Here is a 20,796-nt window from a genome sequence, read left to right on the forward strand (position 1 = left end):
AGAAAGGGCTTATTTTGGCTCACAGTTCTAGGGGGATACAGCCCTTCATGGCAGGGACATCATGACAGAAGACAGGGAATGCATGGTGGCAGAAGCAGAGGCTGGATGGTCACACTGAGGCAACACTCAAGAAGTTGAGGGTGGGCAGGGAGGGTGGACAGACTATGAGGTCTCAAGTCCTACTGTGGGCCTCCACCTCCTAAGGTTCCCCAACCTTCTCAGTAGCTGGAGGCCAACTGTTTAAAAACGCCCATGGGGACATTGCATTCAAACCACAGTTCCACCATCACAGGCGTCCTCGGCTCAATGTTACACAGCCGTGCAACTCCCCAGCACCATGCCTGGCAACCGCAGACCATTTTCCATTACTGTGATTCCTGGGCCACTTATTTTTAGAACCACTTTAAGAACATTTCTCCATTGAACACATAAAGGACTAATGACTTTTATAGGGGAAGCCAGATGTTTATTTATAGCTTCTTGTACTCTGCTCTGCCTTGTTTTGCCCTGCCAGAAGACAGTGTGGGGTCCTGAAGTCCAGGTTCTTGAGGCATCAATATTGCTGTCATTCTTACCATAAAAATGCCCCTGCCAGAGGCTAACAGTGCTTTCTCGCTTGAATTACATGACCCACAAAGCAGGCCAGCAAGAGTCCGTGGTGGCTGCATTCGGGGCTCCCGTGTCTCTGAACCAGTCACCAAGGAAAGGGCGAGGGTAGGGGCTGGAGCGATGGCTTGGTGGTTGAGATCATTTCCTAGGTCCTGCTCTCACAGAAGACCTGAATTCCATCCCCAGCACCCCTGTGCGGAGACTCACCACCTCCTCTAACTCCAGCTCCGGGGAACCTAGTGCCCTCTTCTGGCCTCTGTGGGCACCCACAAACACATGTGCCTCTCCGTGCATACACATAATTTAAAATATATGAATTTATAGAGAAGAGGCAAGGGAAGGGTTCTTTTTTCATCAGCTTGTGAGTGTTCACTGAGCAGGGGCCAGGCTTCTCTTTGTCCATCTCTGCGCTGTGTCCACCTTGATCTGTGTTGCATCCAGAGCTTCAGGACACCACACTCGGATTTAGGGGATGCCACTAGAGATGTACAACAAGCCCCTGTGTTTGTAGGACCACTGCAGGACTTTGTCTAAAAAAGGAAGAGGGGGTGGAAGATGAAGGTCAGCCATCACCTGACAGTTGTTCTCGGCTTGCACTGGCCTTCCTCTGTCAGATAGCCCGTATGTATCTACTATAGGGCATAAAGTGATAGTCTGACAGAGGCTCTCTTGTAGGAAACCAATATTTTGTGGGTTTTTTTTTATTGATCAGAATGGCCTGTAATAGCCCTGTTCTTGGCATGAGTCAGGTAAACAATGTCACTTTTTTAATTGTATAAATAAATGGTGTGCCCTGGAAGTAGGATAAATATGGCAGGAGATTCAGGATTATAAGCATGTTCCATTACACTAATTTTGTTTAGGTTCTTACATATTTTGTTATCAGTGATAGTCGCATAGTAAAAATCATGTTTTCTTTTGTCAGTCTCAGGATTGCCATATAGAAAGAGTTAGTGGACTCTAAAGCCTATGTCCTGACTGGGCAGTGATAGAAGATTTCTGAGCTAGTTGGCTTTACTTTTCCCTTCCTCTGCTTCCCCCTTATCTTCCTTTCCTTTTATTATACCCAAATATAACATTGTTTGCAAACACAAAAAAAAACTAATAAAATATCTGCATCTCTGATATGATTTATACATTTTAATTTTCTGATTGAGTTATGAATAGAGTGGAGAGGGATTTGAGGGTTGGGGAAGACAGGTCAACGAAGAGCTTTTCAAAAGCCTTTTACCAAGAGGAGCTTTGGGAAGTTGTCAGCAAGCCAGCTCACAAGCATCCGAGTGTTGTCAGGTAACCGGATGTTGTTGGGCACTCCATGGGCAAACAGAGAGTTAAAGCTCTCAATTTTAGCTTGTGACATGCTTTAGCTCCTCGTAATTCTTTGTTGGTACCCACGTGTTCAAAAGACCCCAGCGACGGCTCCTGATCAGAGACACAGGGGAGCTCTTTGTTTGAACTGTGGCCATGCTTTAGAATTTGTTTATTAGGGACTGGTGAACTTTTGTTCCAAGGAGACGAGTAAACCCACTTGTGCTCAGATCTAGCACATGTTATCATTCCGTTTTAGGCACAGCAAGTCTTTCTGAATGAGTAAGGACACAGTGTGGGGCCCTGCTGTAGAGTGAAGACGTCTCCTGATACAGTGCCTGTCACCGCAGGTCAATACAGAGACCCTGGAGTACAGCTTTCGCTGCTTTCAGACTGTGTTCGTGTGTGGGGCGAGAAGTTCTGCTTGGGTTTCAAGGTCCTTTGCTGAGAAATGACATTCTTGCTGAGAAATGACATTCTTGCTGACCCAAGTAAAGAAAACTCACCCAGCGGCCCCAAGAGTATCAGTGTGTGAAGGGAGAGATGTCGTAGGTCTTGGTTACAATTTCACTTCTGTATCTTGAAATACTTGCTGGTGCATCTGAGCCAGCACTGTTGAATGAGTGACCAAGCTATTCATAGGCTAACGCACTGAGATGCCGTGTAGGATCTGCCTTGCTTCTGCGGTATTTCTCTTGGGAACAGTGAGACTATGAATGTATTCCGATGTAGAGAATGTGGCTTGCTACAGTGTAAGTATACACTACAGTGTACAGGAGAGATGACACTCTTTCTGGGTGCGAGGAATGGGTGAGGAAGAAGGGTCTTACTATGTAGCCCTCACTAGCCTGGAACTCATTATGTAGACGAGGCTGGCCCAAAACTCACAGAGATCTACCTACTCGCTGATTTCTGGAATTAAAGCTCTGTAACACCATGTGTGGCCAGAAATGAAATTTTTAAAAAGATGTTCTGGACATATTTTTAGCTCATACTTGCTCTCCCCTGGACAGTCTCTTGCCCCTGATCAAACCTAAGATTTCCTAACAACTGAGCAATTCTCCAAATCTTAAAGCAAACCTAGGAGGCTGTGCTGCTTAAAAGCAGTCCCTCTGTCCCTCTTCCTCCCCAATCCCACCCAGGCAGCCTTAGCAAGTATTTTCTCTGTGCAGGTGAGAGATAAGAGCTACTGCTAAGCGGTAAAGCACTGCAAGTCCAGCCTGGCTGTAAAATCCAGTCTTTGTTTCAGCCCGTGCCTTGTGTCCAATGTCCTTCCATTGCAGTTGAGACTCCGAGTCTCCATGGTCTTCGTAGGACTCCTGCAGTGAGTGTTTGTGTCCACAGTTCCACAGGCCTTACAGAGGTGGGTTCTAGCCTGTCACCTGACTTCGGAGCTGTGATGGCGAGGTTCCTTCTGAGGTCTGAAGGGATCCTGGGTCCCTTACAGCTCCTCACTTCCCACTTCTGACTTCTCAGGTTGATGCTCCCAAGGGAGAGAAGTGATTCTAACTAACAGTTTTCTCTCTGTGAGTCCTAGACATGCTTTGCTCTTAGCATTTGTAATTTTTGAAGGAATTACACGGGTTTAGGTACCAGGACACAAGCCACAGTGTGCTTATGGGAGCCAGACCGAGGACAGTTCTTGAGAGTCAGTTCTTTCCTTCCGCCATGTGGGTCCTAGCCTTGAACTCAGGTCCTCAGCCTTGGTGGCAGGTAGCTTTGTCCCGAGCCATCCCATCAGCCTGTTGCTGCTATCATTTTTCTAACCAGTGGTCCGAGATGTGTGAGCAGAAAGTGGCCATTACTTGCTGTTATGTTAGGCTCACTAGCCCTGAGAGTTCCGTACTTCTTCTTGAAAAGCTTTGGAGTCATTTTAGACTACAGAGAGTCACATGATTTCATGGTTGCGCTGTACCCTTTTCTTTCTTTTTCCCAAGATGATTGCTTATGTAATGATTATTTTTTTCAAAACTAAAAGATAGGGATACAGTAGAGTGAGCTAAACCACAGCCTTAATTTGAAATTTACCACTTTCCCACTGCTGTCATCTTCTCTGTTCCAGGATCCAGGCCAGGCTGTCGTGTTGGAGTGAGTCTCTTGATTTTCAATGTGGAAAATGGTTACATCTGCAAATAATCAGTTTCCAAATCTGTATGCATGGGTGTGGTATGTGTGGTGTTTGTGGGTGTGATATGTGTGTTTATGTGTGGTATATATATGGTGTGTGGAGCATGTATGTATGGTCTACTTGTGATATGTATAGAGTGTGTATGTGTGTGTGGTATTCACTGTACTCTTGCCCTAGATGGACTGAATGACTTCTCTTTCATAGGTTCAGATTGCTCTGTTTTTTCCACACACATTAAAGAACCATGGATTTTGCCCATTCCCCTTTTATCAGTGTCTACTTTGTCTTCTCCTGGGAGGTTTCACCTTCATTATGCTCCCCATCTACTTTGGGTATAGCCTTCGTTCCCCAGGAAGGCACATCTTCCCCTCCCTTGGAGCAAGTCTTGTTTGAGATGTACAGTGCTATAACTGATCATCTTCTGGAAATTGCGCATTTGGATTTCCTGTAGGCATTTTGTCAGGGTGTCCGTTGGGAATGTTTTTCTGCCTTCTCTAGTCAACATAGTCCTTAGCCTTTCCCAGCTTTCCCAAGACAGAAATGTACCTGTGTCCCTCTTCTGAGCTCTCCCTCTCTCCCTCTCCCTTTTCCAGCCTACTTTTCCTTCCCTCCACCTTTTCCTTTGTTTCCACTCTTGGTAGCTATGCCCCAAGCCTTTCCTATGTGTTGACTGCTCTCCAGCCTTACTGTTTCTTTAGAACTCTCTTTCTCTGTTCTCATGGTATACAACTATGCTCCTCAACACAGAATCCATGGTCCCCAGCACACATCTTCTCCTGCAGCCATTCCTACCTGCCTCATCCTCCATCTGTGGGCTGGGTTTTCAGGCTTCACCTTTTCTTACTATGTAAGATGCTCTCTTGTTGGTTGTCTCTTTTCTTGATCAACTGCTCATTCTGTCTCCATTCAATTTTCTCTGTTCCCAAGAGACTTCTGATCTCTCAAGCTAAATTATATGTCCTTTCTGCTGTGTGATGTGTATATCTCTTATTTACATCATGGTTTGACTGGAAAGCCCCCACCCCACTCCCCCGCACCTGTCAGCTCATATAGCAAAGCCTTGAATACTAGCTCATGGGCTCCAGGAAAGGTGACTGGATCTTGACAGGCTGTAGCTTCACTAGTGAGTGAGTCCGTGGCTGAATGGACTGTTAGGAGAGGGAGTCGGTTACAGGAGATTGGTCATATCCCACTCACCCTTCCTTGCTGCCTCAGCTTTCCGCTGACACGAGGTGAATAGCTCTACTACTCCATGCTGCTTCTCAGCCCCATGGCAGGCTCAAAGCAACAGAGCTGACTGTGCCGGTCAGTTCTTGTCAAATTAATATAAACTAGGGTAATCTGGGGAGAGGGAATTCCAGGTGAGGATTTGCTTCCATTGGATTAGCCTGTGGGCAAGCTTGCAGGGAGTTGTTGTAGGATATTTGATCACACTGAGAACCCTGAGATTGTGTACTGGAAAAACCTGTTTCTAGTTGTGGTGTAGCTTGGCCCTAGCACACACCTTTAATTCAAGCGATTTCTGTGAAGAGGATCAAATAACATCTGGATGCTGAGTCTTTATTGGTAAAATCGAACATTTGTGGTTTTGTTTAAAAACAACAGGACATTTTGTCATTAAGGATTGACATGGGCAGTGCCACCCCTGGGAAGGCTGACAAGTCAGAGAGCGAGATAGTAAATAAGGTTTCTCTACAGTCCCTGCTTCTGTTCCTGTATTAAGTTCCTGCCATGGCTTGTCTTGAGGACAAAATGTAAGACCGTATGATAGAAGCTGAAATTAGCCCCTTCCTTCCCTGATGTCTTAGGCCGTATTCTACTGCTGTGATGCCACAACCATGGCGATTTTTATAAAAGAAAGCATTTAATTGCGGCTGTATTCCAGTTTCAGAAGTTTAGTCCACTATCATCATGGTAGGAAGCATGGTGGCATGCAGGAAGGCATCGTGCTGGAGACCTGAGAGTTCTACATCCAGAAGAGAGTGAGACTGGGTCTGGCCTGAGCTTCTGAAACCTCAAAGCCCATACCAAGTGGCACACCTCCTCCAACAAGGCCACTCCACCTAATAGTGCCACTCCCTGATGACCAAGCATTCAATTCTGTGGGCCTGTGGAAGCCATTCCTATTTATACCACAACTCCTAAGTTGAGTTTGGCCAGTGTTTTATGACAGCAACAGAAAAATCACACCGCGACATCAGCCGACTCAGTCCTCAGAAGGCATAAGCCAATTTATAATACAATCTTTCTGCTCTGAGTTGTTTTTCTCATCTTCTTTTAGAGATAGTCTCTCACTGGCTTGGAGTGGGTTCTGGAAGTGGAATCCTGTGTTAGATGAAGCTTTTACTACTGACATCACCTCCTCAGCCTTCAATGTCACTGAATATCATGTTGATTAAAAAAAAAAAAAAAAACCTCCTTGGGTAGAATCAGTCTATTTGGACTGAGCACCTCCAGAGGGCACGCTGGTAAGGATGGCATACCATATTGGTGGGGTTCGTATTTTTACACATCCTGCTGAAATGATGGTGGTGCTAACAGGTTAAAGACATGTTATCTGACGTCTACCTGATCTAACAGGTCGAGCTGATTGATGATGCTGTAGTTTTGATGCATTTAGCTCTCTGTGTCAGTTTGCTGTTGTTTCAAATACTTTAGACTTCTGTCATTCACTGTCTGTGTAAGATGCCTGACATCCTGCCATTGTGGACCATGCTGGTTGGCCTTCTTGCCTTGGCCTGGGTTGTATGTGTTACAGTTGCCACACCAGCTTGTGTTAAGGAGTTCATTTCACATTTTCCATATCTATTTTCATTTTTCAACTTGCCTGCCTCTTTCCACCCACACTCTAACAACAAGGTAACAGGAATCATTAAACACTGCTTGTTGATGACTTTTACTATTAATGGTTTCAATCCCCTAATTAAAAGACACAGACTAACAGATTATTCTGGAGTAGGCTGGAGCTGGTCTAATGAGTAGTGTATAATCATTACTAGAATCTAGTGCCTTTGCTTTTCTCACTGATATTGTGAGGTTTCCTGTCCTCGCTTGTTTAGGTTCTGTGTTTTGATTGCATTATATTCGTTTTGTGTTATATTGTAAATTCAGTAGAAGAGTTTGGCTCAGGTAATTGTGGGCATAACTGAAGCCAGTGCTCTCTGCAGCCAGCATTGACTAGCACAGAGAGAGCAGAAAATGACATGACCATTAGAGCTCTCTCTCTCTCTCTTTCTCTTAGTATGAGCTCTCAAACATATCTAATATAGAGTGGAATCAGGAAATACCATGTTCCACATAGATTTGAAACACACCAATTGTTTTACTTCTACCTTCCTACTCCATAGACACTTGTACCTGCCAGAGTGTTTTAAAGCTAATCTCATATATTAGGTCTCTTGTTACGTGGTGATTTCTTGGTAGGAAAAACAGTGTGATACAGTCACTGCAAATTTGTCATATCTAGCAACTTTAGTAAGTATTTCAGAGTCTTTCAGAAGCCGTTCTGTGCTGTTCCCTTAGCTACTTGTAAACAGAAGGGAAATCAATTTACCTCACAAACACATTTCACTGGTTTCTAAAGTTTTGAACTGTCATCAGGTTTGTTTTTTTTTTTTTTTTTTGACTCCTCTGAGCTGTGTCCAGATGGACCCCTGCGCTATTTGTACTGGAGAACTTCCTTCTGTCTGTGACCAAACACATTTGATGAACACTCTGTACCCAACTGTGTTAGAATAGCTTACATCATAGGTATTACTGGGGAAACCTGTGAGAATTTTGGCAGTGAAGTTTGGTGCTATTCTGAGTCTGAAGTGGTCCTCATGGGCTTGCACACTTGACCATCTTGTCCCCAACTGGGTGCTGTTTGGGGATTAGATTGGACCGGGTTGGTAAGGGTAGGTCACTAGAGGTGATACGCTGGCACTATTTCTGGCCCCTTTTCTACTTGCTGATCTACCACAATAGAAATATGAATCACTCTGTCCCACTCCCATGATCTGTGTGCCATGCCTTCCCTCCTACAGTGGACTGTACCTCCTGGAACCTTGCGCTACAATAAATGTTTCTCCCTACGCAGATTCGGTCAGGATTTTTTGTTTTTGTTTTTGTTTTTGTTTTTGTTTTTCCCACACTTTGGGCTTTGTTAAGAAGGCACAAAATTTATTTGACCGCAGGACTTTTTTTTTTTTTTAACATTTGTTAGCCAAAATATAAATTGGGGAAGGCTGTCCAAGCAGGCAAATGCTGCCTCCGAACAGCAAAATAGAAACGTTTAACTTCATTTCACTCTCATAATAATTAGATAATTTTTTTTGTCCAAATCACATTATCATAACCAGGTAATATGTGGTTCTGTTTCCCTGAAATCTGCTTGACATTAATGTGTGTGGTAGGTCACCCTGCTTGAGCGTATCACGTGTGTAAGCATGTTGGGGTTCCACAGACGTTTATAAGAACAAGAACAGCCAAGCAGAAAGTCCTCAAAAGGAAAGATGGCTATTGGAAAATGGAAAGATAAGGCAGAAATAATATGTGAGGAAGCTGGGAAATAGCTCCCGAGGCAGCAGAGGATCAGACTGACCTTTACTTGTGAAAAATTGGCCAAACAGGACTTTAAAAATGTTGAAGCAGTTGCACAAACATCTTACAAATATCCTCATTTCCATGTAGTCTTAAAATACATTTATTTTATTTTTAAAACACTTTGTTCTAAGTAACTAATAAATAAAAAGACATCACACAGCTGGCTTAGGGAAGCTGTTCAAATGCTTTCCCAGTCCCAAACTTAGCATATGGTTAGACTGGCCATTCTGAAGCCATGGAGCTTTGTGAAGGATCTTACATTCCCATTTTCAGCTGTGTTTTTATTCACATACTCACCACAGCGAGAGAGAAAAAAAAAAAAAGCTATGACAGAATTGAAACTAGGAAAGTTGGCCTTGTATCCCCATTGATGCCCCACGCATCCTTTGCTGTGCTCTGTCTTTCCTCATCCCCTGATCTTCTCGTTCTCCTTTGTAAACGCTATCCTCACACTTGTACCTGCTTGACACATGCTTTTATATCATGGGCTAGGATCTGCATGTGAGAGGAAATGAAAGTTATGTTCTTTCTGAGTTTGGGTCAGCTTGCTTAATTTTGTACTTTAAAACTCCACCCGTTTTCCTGAAATTTTCATGATTTTTCTCTTTACAGCTGGAGAATATTCCAATTTGAACATGCAGCACATTTTCCTTACCTATTAATTTGTTGAGAACAGCTAGGGCGGCTCAGTTTCCTTGCTGTAGTGAGCAGCATAGCAGTTTACACACAGATGTATGTCTCTGGTATGGTATAAAGCCCTCTGGGTATAAGCCCAGGAGTGGACTAGCTGGATCATGTGGTAACTGTTTACAAACATGAGCGGTTAACAGTGCCATATGAGACCAGCAAGGGTAATTGTCCTCCTTCCTGTTCCTCCTCTGTCCTTTGTGGGGCATAGGAGTGACAGTGGGAGTCAGGGCATGGCACGAGGGCTCTGCCTCCTTTCCACTCCTGCTCAGCTCGGGCGATATCCACCTCGCTTCTTCTGTATCTTGCTGGTCTGCACACTGGATCAGCGCCTTGCTAGGCAGGGTGTGTGCTGTGTGTCTGTGCGCGAACACGCGTGCCTGTGTGCCTGTGTGAGTGCATATGTGTGTTTTTTTGTATGTGTGCTGTGTTTGTGTGTGTGCATGTGTGTGTGTTTGTGTTTGAGTGTATGTGTGTGCTTGTGTATATGTGGTGTGTTATGTGTGTAATCTGGGTATTGTGGGGCTGCTTCTTTGCTCTCCGGTGCCATAATTTTTCTCTATTACTTACAGTCAAACTACAACTCCAAGCAGAAGAGAGAGGCGTTGTGTCTATCAAAGGAGTGTGTGCAAACCGGTACCTGGCTATGAAGGAAGATGGGCGGCTGCTGGCTTCTGTGAGTGGTGCCTTCTGGGAGGGGTTTTCCTCTGTTTGCTTTGCTCAGTTAGTTCCCAGCCCTGGTACTGAACACTCGTTTGGCTTTTATGTGTGTCATTTCATCTTCATATTTCTCCAGGTAATAGCATTCCCTGCACCTCAGAGACTTGAGGACTAAGGTAGTAAGTACCACACAGCGCAGGCAAGATCTGATCCAGGTGTTCTGCATTCACAATGGCTCCAAATCACTACTCTTTTCTCTGCAAAAGAGTTGGGAAAAAAGTCTCCTTTGTAGTTGTTTAAGATCATAGAATGGCACACATAAAACTTGGCCATTGATTTTGAAGCTTCTCCTTTAGCATCAGAAAATACTTGTCCTCTAGAATGTTGGTTGGGAAAGTGGGCTTCTAGCCTAAGCATGCACGCTGGCTCTGGCATTTGGTGGCCGTGTGCTCTTGGGCAGATCATTCTGACTTGGTCCCTCACGTCTGTCACAGATACATTGAGCCCATCTTATCACAGCTTTGCAAGGATTTAAGTGGGTGTTACACATCATTCTTACATTTTACTGCAGCCAGTCAGAGGTTCTAGCTCCTGGCTAGTGTTCTTTCTACAAATGAAGGCCAGGGTCTCCTTCAGGATCAAAATGAAGACAGAGGACACAGGGCACATTCCTGCCTCCTGGAGTGGGTAGGTAGAACCTGTGTATAAAGGCCTGGTTGTCTGGCTTCCCAGGCTTTACACCGACAGTGTTCTTTCCCTGAGCCACCCTGCCCAGGGCTGTTAAGCTCTCTAGCTAACTAACTGGTAGATAGTGACATAGCAGTGAGTGGTTACAGTGCTGTCAGCTGTACAAATTGTTCATTTTTTTTTCTTTTGAATGAGCCCATTTAGATTTCTGTGAGAAGGAAATTTTCTAGTCATCAATTTTCAGATCAGTCATCTGACGGGGATATTTAGATCAGTGTCATCAGCTAAGTTGAACTTGGCAGGAAAGTTGACAAAGCTCTGCGCAGGGCTCATAAATTTTGTTTGGTAGCTAAAAACATTTACGACCCTCTTCAAGAGTAGACCATGCCCACTGGGCGGTGGTGGCGTACGCCTTTAATTCCAGCACTTGGGAGGCAGAGGCAGGCAAATCTCTGTGGGTTCAGAGAACAGCCTGGCCTACAGAGTGAGTTCTAGGTATCCTGCCCTAACCAAACCAAACCAAAGAGCAAGCCATGCTCAGAGAGTCTACAGACTGCCAGATGTGCTAGATGGCAGCCTTCAAGAGCCGAGTATCTGTGTTCTCTGCTCCTGCTGGCTTTGCCGTGCAGGAAGACAGAGGTATAGGTATGGTGTAGTGTCTGAGTGCTTCGTTGACTTCTTTCTGTATTTCACGTACATGCATAGTAACACAGGGGGAGGTTGGAAGTATGATGACGTAAGGAGTAATTTAGGGGAGAAAGTGACTAGCTTGTGTAGAAATTGGGGAGGTGACTTTGTAAGAGGGTGTTAGGTGAAAAAAAAAAATCCCAGGCAGGGGTTGAGCTAAAGCTGTGGATACAAGAGGCCACTTGACACATCTCTAAAGTGACAAGCAACTCACCACAACTGGAGTGTGGCCTGCAAAGCGCAGAACACAGTGGAAGGAGAGACAGACAGCTGGAGAGGCAAACAGCCAAGTCTGCCTTCAAATCTTACATCATGCTAGCCATGCTCGCTGGGAGGCTTGAGAGTTCAAGGCCAGCAGGGTTTGTGTCCGGGTGAAAGCACTCTGGCAGCAGTGTAGGGTGGCTTAGGGGTGGTGGGAAGACAAAGCAGAGGAGGAAACACTGCTGTGGCCACAACTGTGGGCATCGCAGGGACCAGGGAAGGAGGATAATGGTAAACAGAACCACAAGATTCTGGGATGACTTCAAAAATAAACATTTGTTGTTTTCCCACTGCTGTTTATATATTGTGTAGCTAGGTGTGAGAGAGAGCACTGCAAGCAGAGCTTGAGCAAACAGTATCTTTTTACCCCTTTATCTGAATTCTTCCTTCTGCACTTCCCTGCCCTTGTGATCTTATTTTGTCCTGAAGGACCCTCCTCCTAGGCTTTATCTGCAGTTTTCTACAGCCACAGGGCCACATCTGGGTCAGGGTTTGTGCCCGAGAAAGGAACTGCAGACTTTCTGGACCCCAACAAAACATAAGCAGCATTTTCAGGACTAGGTTAAACTGCAATCGTCTCGTTTTGATCCTAACTGGCTGGGGACTGCACTAGCCCCGTAGCCGTGAGGCGCCATTCTTTCCTTTCCATCTTGATCTTGCTCAGTGAATGCCTTGCTAGGGTGAGACTGGATCACAGTGAGCCTGTACGCAGTCACGAAAGGAACTGGTCTCAAGAATATAGGCTGGATGGCTGGTTCATGTGCAATGACTAAAAATCACCATGTAGAGAGCTGGATAGATGGCTCAGAGATTAAGAGCACTGACTGCTCTTCTGGAGGACCTGGGTTTAATTCCCATCACCCATGAGACAGCTCACAACTGTTTGTAACTCCTGTTCCAGGGGATCTGACAGCCTCACATAGACACATGGACAGCCAAACACCAATGTACATTAAAAAAAAAAAAATCACCACAGTTGTCAAGTGCTCCAGGGACAGAAGCTGTCCACCATCCCTGTGGTGATGGGTTACAAATGAGAGGAAACAAATTAAAGTTGGTGGAGGTGAAAATGGAGCTGTTCAGATCTCTTCATGGAGAATTCTGACCTTTTCTCTTGACAAATAGGTGTCTTAGCTTCATAATATACTAAGAACTAGGTAGCATTTCCAGCCCTTCCTCAGCAAGGAAGACAGTGCTGTGAGATGAAGGCTCTTGCTCTACTGAGTCTCACTGGATTCCTGTCTCCTTGGCACATGCTAATTCTCCATGATGCAACCATCCACCACCAAGCTGATAGAGTAAGAGTCAGTTTAGTAAAGTTTAGAAATTTATCACAGACTCTCAGCAGGAACAAAGCCCAACACACATGCGGACAACTCAAGATTTATCAGGCTCTTCTGAAGAGGGCACCAGCCAGATCAGCTGTGGGAACAGCTGATGTGTGTCCCAGCCCCCATCGGAGGGCCGGGTCCTGCCAAGCCCCGAGCTAATCTCTGGCCCCGGCATCCAGTGTGGGTGGCTGGCTGCCACGCCTTCTCAGCCAGTCCCTCTTCTCATCTGGTCAGGGTGGACTGTCAGTCTTCTAAGGAAGAAGGAAGTGCTGCACCTCACACCAGGGGGGTGCCGACAGCCTCGCTGAGGGGCACTTATCTCTGAGTCAGATCTGCCCATCCTGAGCTGTCAAAAGTAGTGACTTCAGGGAGTAACTCCAGTGTCCTGATGAGGAGCCATCATTCAGGGGCGTGAATATGCCTCATGTCTGGGGAAGCTGTTTGTAAGCTTGTACTTGCCACAGGCACAAGTTCACCTACCTTCTACCTGGCCCAGGTCACCCTGAGTGACAGTAACATGGGATTGCTGTGAATGTTACCCACTGAATGAAAGTGAGGACATGACTGCTCCTGGATATATAGCTGAGGAGAAGGTTTTTTTTGTAGATATGAGAGTTCAGCCAGAGGTATCTGGAAGAGTCCAGACTGAACACAGCCAGAAGAATAGACTGGGCCATGAGAGGAGAGAGAGAGGGGAGAGGAAGAGAGCCATAAGAGAGGGACCAGGAGCCAAGAGCCAAGAGGATCAAGAAAGGAGGAGAAAAAAACCCAAGAGAATGAGGACTGAGAGAACCAAGAAGGAAGCCAAGAGGCAAATGGACAAAGAGAACAGATAGCCAAAATGGCTAGGTTGTATAGGAAAGAGAAGCTGGGAGAAGGGCAGTGAAGCTCAGGGGCTAGAGAGGCTTAGAGTAGGGGTGACAAGTGCTGAGAGGAGCCAGGCTCTGTAACAGGAACTTGTGCTGAGAGCCTGGTGTCCTGCATCCACTTCGATATGTTAATAGGCACCTCAGTTAGCCATTTGTCTTGAGCTCCTTTGGGACCTAACGCCACTCTGTGATTCCTGTAGTGCTTCCCAAAATGCTCATCCTCCTGGAGACGACAGTACCTCAGAGAGTCGTGCTGTCTTACTGCTGTCTGGTGTGTCCTGTAGCTCCTTTACAAGGCAGACGGTGGTCCTGCTCATGATTTGAAAACACCTGTGTGTGTGTTCTCATACGTTTGGATACGTGCACTGTTGAGGACAGAGCTCGACCTTGGTATTGTTCCTCAGGTGCTGTGCACTCTGCTTTCTTTTTTCAAATGTCTTATTTGTTTCCATGGGTGTGACTGCTTGTGTGTGTCCCACACGTGCGCAGTTCCTATGGAAGCCAGGAGAGGGCAACAGATCTCCTGGAAGTGGAGTCACTCGCAGTTGTGCACCTTGGTTGGTTGGTTTGTTTGTTTGTTTGTTTGTTTGTTTAGTTTGGTTTGGTTCTGCACAGAATCTCTTGATGGAGCTTGCCAATTAGCCTAGGCTGGCTGGCTGGCCTGCCTGCTCCAGGATCCTCCTGCTTCCACCTCCAATGCTGGGATTTCAAGCACATGGCACCATACCCTTTTTTGTCATTTTCTTTTCTTTTTCTTTTTTAGGAAGAGTCTTACTATATAGCTCTGGCGAGCTTGGCACTACCTATATAGGCCAGGCTGACCTCCAACTTACAGAAATTCCCCTGCCTCTGTATCCTAAGTGGTGTGATTAAAGACAGGTGCCACCATGCCCAGCAGTGCCAGGCTTAGTGTGAGTCCAGAGCTCAGATTCAGGTCCTCGTGTTTGCATTGCAAACAAGTACCAGCACCTCTCCAGTCCTTGAACACCTTTTGTGTTTTAAAAGACACTTTTTCTGCTTTTCAAAGCCAGAGATACACCCAAACAGTGTTGTACTCCACTGTGAAGACCTGTGTTTGGAGGCTGGAGTTACGGTTCTTTGATACAGGACAAGCTTCTTACACAGTTTCTTAGGAGGAGAGGTTTTTGTTGCTCTGAATTACAGAAACCCAGAGCAAATATTAAGACCTTTGGTTCCACTGATTTCACACAAAATTGTAGATTTAAACAAAATTGTGTCTAGTGAGTTTAACTGTGGTTCTTGGGTTCAGTAGCAAACAACTTTGAAGGTAGGACTTGTGGGAAGTATTGATGAGTCCCACTGTGTGAGTGTGTTTTCCTATCTGATGCCCCAGGTTGTATCTCCCTGGATAGGACCTTGATGTAATAGTCAGAATGTGGCTTGTGCTGGCCCTCAGAATGATTGCCAAAGGCCTGTGTTTTAAATACTCCAAAGTGTATTTCATGCACAAACCGATTTCTTATTTGAGGGGGTCTTAACAGTGACAGGAATTCTCCAATGTAGAAAAAATACGGAAAGTAGTGTTTTAGGGCTCAGTTATGCAGCCCAAAAGTTGACACTGATCAAATTTGTCAGAAGCAGAGAGAGAGAGAGAGAGAGAGCTACATCATAAAAGATGAAATGCTAGAGTATGGCCAAGGGAGAATTGCTGCTCTTAGAAACCATTCCCAAAAATTCTCCACAGCCTTTTCTAAGATTGAGACCATGCTGGCTCTTAACTTTTCCCATTTGTGGTTTTTATTTAGTTCTGAAATGTTCGGCATGGATACTTACATCACATCTGTTTTTGATTCTCAGAAGCAGTGTGAGCAAATGCATCTTGAAATTTCTATTGAGCAAACTTCTTCATAGGCCAAAACTTCAAAAATCAAAGTACTGTAAATGAGGAAACAACTCGGAAAACAGAGCATGGGGAAATGGCCATAAGGTTCAAACCTAAAACTGAGCAGAAGACCAGAGCCAGGGTGCAGGCGGGAGGGGTGCAGAAAGCCTTGAGGCATCTTGCTGTGTCACAGATGTTTCTTACTGTGGGGAGACCATCTGACCCAGTGAGGCCCAGAGAAGGTACAGAACTTGGTCAGACATTATGCTCGTTAGTTAGGGATTGAGGCAACGCTGGAGCCCAGGCTTCCTGGCTGGCTGGAGCCATCATGGATGTCAAGTCAGGGTGGTTAGACCCATGGAAAGGGCCCTCTTCTCAGTTTCCTTGCAGAATCTGTATTCAATACAGTTAAAACATTCTATATCTCAGTTCAATGTCAGGCTTTTCTGGCCTGGTTTCTCTCTTATTCAGATTCTGCAGCATCAGTGTAGCTTTATTTTTAAAACTATCTAAAATATTTTATTTGCTCATTGATTCAGTGGCTATTTATTGATTTCTTACTATGCAGCAGCATGGATACCACAACAGATATAATAAATCAGAATTTTCACAGGGGATTTATAGGAAGGCTGTCACTACACAGCAGCTTGCTCTCTTGTTACACAAGTTTTATTATTTCTTTGAGAATTTCTTTTTTCCTTTTTGTATTTTTTAATATAATTTTTTACTTATTACAATTTGTTTACTTTGTATCCAAGCTGTAGTGCCATCTCATCCCCTCCCAATCCTGCCCTCCTTCCTTCCCTCCCTCATCTCCTCCAATGCCCCTTTCCCAGTCCACTGATAAGGGAGGACCTCCTTCCCTTCCATGTGACCCTAGCCTACCAGGACCTTTTAAAGTCTTCCTCTGTGGCCTGGTAAGGCTGCCCTCCCCCCATCAGTGGGAGGTAATCAAAGAGCCAGCCCATGAGTTCATGTCAGACACATCCCCCTGTTCCCCTTACTAGGATGCCCATTTGGAGAATGAGCTGCCACGGGCTACATCTGTGCAGGGGTTCTAGGTTATCTCCATGAAGGGTCCTTGGTTAGAGTATCAGTCTCAGAAAAGACCCCTGGGCCCAGATTTTGGGGGAATTTCTTATAATATATTTTGATCATTCCTTCCGTAACTCCTCCAGGATCCATCCCCACTGTCCAACCCGTCCCAACTTGGTCTTCTGTTTTAAAAACCCACTGAATTCAATTTGTGCTGCCCATATACTCCTGGATGTGTGGTCATGCAATGGAGCATGGTTGACCTGTCAGGGGCCACACCCTTCTTAACTGAGAAAATGCCCCCACCAGACTGGCCTATGGACAAGCTGGTGGTGTATTTTCTTGATTGTTGGTTGATGTGTGAGGGCCTAGCTTACTGTGGGCAGTGCTACCCTTGGGATGGTGGCCCTGGGTGGTCTGAGCAAGCCGTGAGGAGCAAGCTAGTAAGCAGCACCTCTCCATGTTCTCTGCCTCTAGGTTCAACCCGACTTCCCTCAGTGATGGACTGTGAGGTGGAACTGTAAGCTAAAATAAATCCTTTCCTCCCTTCCTCAAGCTTTTGGTCATGGTGTTTTATCACAGCAATAGAAACAATAACTAAGACACAAGGTTTCTTGCTAAATGTGGAGTGATTTTGGCTAGTCTGGCTAGCCAGCTTGCACTGAGGATCCTCTGCTTCCATATGCTGGGTTTACAGGTGGCCATTGCTCCCACTTGGTATTTATGTGGGTTCTGGGGGGTCTCAACTTTATCCTCATACTTGCATAGGAAACATTTTGTCCACTGAGCCTTCCCTCCACATGGACAGGTTTTCTGCTAACACATGCAGTTCTAGGGTCCGGCTTTCTGCATTACTTGTGTTTTATGTTTGTCGTGTAGTTTGACGTATTTAGAATGGACAATGCATGTCTGGTGAGGGCATTTACTGTGTAATGATCATCGGGTTAAGAATACAGTTTGCTTTTATAAGTCTTAGGTTCCCAGCTTTCTTATGAAAGCTGTACTGTTTCTCCCGCTAGGTAGCTAGCTGCCTGTCGTGCTACGATACCAGTAGCTGAAGTCTGTACTAACTTACAACATTTTGATTTTCCTCTATCCAGATCCAATTCAGGGCCAGCTTTGGTCATCCTGTCTCTGTAGTTTCCTCTAGACAGTGAGCATTTCTTAGACTCTCCTTATTTTTCATTATGTTGACAGCCAGACATCTTTAGGATCTTCCAGTTTGGGATTGCCTGGTGTTTTTCTTGTGACTAGACAGAGTTCTGAAAGTTTGAAAGGATAACCACACAAATACAGACCTCATCATTTGGCTGTAAAAGTGGGTGTCTCCAATCTGAAGTTAGTCTTTCTCTTCTTGGGAAGGGAGTTACCAAGCAGGTGTTCGCTGTCAAGGAGCATCATCAGGAAATGACCATGCAGCAGTCCACACCTAGGGGATGGTGTGTTATAGGAAGGATGTCACTGTGTAGAGGATCACTCTTATGGGTAGAGTCTGGTGGTTTTGCTTTATGTCCTTGAGGGACATAAGTTATTTAAAGTTTATGTAGGAAATTTGTCTATTCTCCATTTACTTTTCAGTTCAACCATTTTTACAAGACTGATTTTGTTGTTGAAACACTGGGAACTCCTGCATTCAACTCCATGCTTTGACACATCTCACTGTGTTTATTTTGGGCACTTCACTACTTGGTGGGTGGCAAGCTGTCCAAGTAGATCCCCTGCTGTAGCCTAGAGTAATCCATTTCTCCATGGAGTCTTGTTCTTTTTACTGGAAGACGGGATCATATGATTTAGTATGCTTGTTGCTTTGGAGCTGTTGTTGCTCCCAAGATCTGGCTGTACATTATCAAGACTGTACATTATCAACGTGTATACATGTTTGTGTTACATTGAACATGGGCTAGTTTTTCCTGAAGTCACCATCTCACCCATCATCTGTTGGTAGCCTGGAATATTCAACCCTCCTCCTTGCTTCACTCTCCTCTCCACACCAAAAGACTCTTGCTCATGGTGTCTCTTCGCAGCAATAGAAAACTAAGACAAAATGACTTCTTGGAATTACTGTGTATAGAACCCTGTGGTATTCCAAATTCACTAGTACTTTTCAAAATTCCGTTCTGTGGTTAATAGTGAATGAAAAGGCCCTTTTCAAAAGAACCAGTTTTGATTCCCAGCGCCTACATGGTAGATCACAGCCATTGGTAGCTTCAGTTCCAGAGAGAATCTGTTGCCCTCTTTTGACATCTCTTGGCACATACATATACACAGGCAAAACACCCATAAAGAAAAATAACTAAATCTACAAAACAAAACAAAACAAAAAACACCTCTAAAGTAGAACCTAATATGCTTATTAAAACAAATCATATTTATGTATTTATACATCTTGATTTGTATATATGTTTTTAAATATACATGCTATGTATATGACTTTTATATAAGTACCATTTGGTTGACATGATTGACATATATGTTTATTAAAAGGCAGTGATTTTTTTCTGTTTTCTTTAAAAGCAAATAGTTGATTCCCTATGGTCCAAGGTTACCCTGTGAAGTTGATTTCTGAATATTTCCCTAAATAATATGATAGCTTTTTAGACTCCATTACTTACAACTTTCTTTCCAGACCAAGCTATTTGAAAGCTATATTGTTTTTCTGATACAGGCTGTCTTAATTAAGAGTTTCTTCTGCTGCGATGAAACACTATGACAGCAGGGCTGGAACCTGGACGTGGGAGCTGATGCAGTGGCTTACACTTCCACATCACTGTTGAGCAGACAGGAACTCAAACATGTCAGGATTCTGGCAGCAGGAGCTGCTGCAGAGGCCGTGGAGGGTGCTGCTTACTGACTTGCTTCCCATGCCTTGCTCAGCCTGCTTTCTTATAGAACCCAGGACTGCTACGGTTGGTACCACTTACCATGGGCTGGGGCCTCCCCACTGATCACTAACTGAGAAAATGCCTTACATCTGGACCTCATGGAGGCATTTTCTCCACTGAGGCTTCTTCTTCTCTGATGACTAATTTCTGTCAAGTTGACACAAAACCAAGCCAGTACACAGGTGAATAGAAACCAAAAGGCAGAGTCCCTTTCATTCTGTTCAAAATGAGAATTGCAGAAACCAGTATGGTCTAGACTGCTTATTCCTCAGAAACCAGTATGAGTCTGTTCCAGTCTGCGTATTCAGAAACCAATGTGTTCTGGATTATTTATTAAATCAGTGTGTTCTAGACAGCCTGTTCCTTGTTACTGATTGACATTTGGAGATTTTCAGTCTCACACCATTCCCTGGTTCTGAATATTTTTTACATTAGGCAATCTTAGGTGTTTTAAACACAACAAACTACAAGCAACTTTGGTCACTAGCCAACACCTGCAACTTTTGGGAACTTATTCTGTCCCTCCTTCTTTGTGGGGAGAGTACTCTGGTTTACCTTTTTAATATTATTTCCCTTGAATCCCATGAGAAATGTAAAAGTGAAGATGCCTACCTGTGAAGCTGCCCGGGGATGAGGTGTATGCATGTGACAGACACGTTTCCTTTCCTCATGTTACAGCCTGTGGCCCTCCTGAGGGCCTCTGAACATTTGGGTTGTGATGCTCCGAGTCCAGGAAAGTATGGACCCCTTGCCCTCCATGTGGGGTTGCTGCCTGATACCTGGCTGGCTGATCACAGGGCTGGAATGGTGCTGGGCTGCTCTTGCACAGGAGATGCTGCTCCACTGACTCGGGTTCCTGCTATCATCCATCGGCAGAACTGTCACCTTTTGACATACAGTCTTGTTCGCGTGGCTATCTCGCTGTCCTCTCAGTGTTTGACATGAAAAGCATAAAAATAAATTTTCCTTTCTTTTCCAGAAATGTGTTACAGAAGAGTGTTTCTTTTTTGAACGATTGGAATCTAATAACTACAATACTTACCGGTCAAGGAAATACTCCAGTTGGTATGTGGCACTGAAACGAACTGGGCAGTATAAACTCGGATCCAAAACGGGACCTGGACAGAAGGCCATACTGTTTCTTCCGATGTCTGCTAAGAGCTGATTCAATTTAGAAACTATTACTGAGAGAAATGAAAAGAATGTATACAACTGAGCTTGGATA

At 44.8% G+C, this 20,796-nt stretch overlaps 1 protein-coding gene across 1 annotated transcript in view; it reads left to right on the forward strand.

Moving 5' to 3' along the window:
• Positions 1-20,749, forward strand: part of Fgf2 (fibroblast growth factor 2) — a 51,965-nt gene extending 31,216 nt beyond the window's left edge. The window contains exons 2-3 of the mRNA XM_055625895.1: positions 9,889-9,992; positions 20,551-20,749. Of these exons, the coding sequence (XP_055481870.1) occupies positions 9,889-9,992; positions 20,551-20,736 (290 nt within the window). The 3' untranslated portion in view covers positions 20,737-20,749. The remainder of the gene's footprint in view (positions 1-9,888; positions 9,993-20,550) is intronic.
• Positions 20,750-20,796: the final 47 nt, after the last annotated feature.

This window comes from Psammomys obesus, unplaced genomic scaffold (genome assembly GCF_907164565.1).
Source record: "Psammomys obesus unplaced genomic scaffold, mPsaObe1.curated_primary_1811, whole genome shotgun sequence".
Taxonomy (NCBI): domain Eukaryota; kingdom Metazoa; phylum Chordata; class Mammalia; order Rodentia; family Muridae; genus Psammomys; species Psammomys obesus.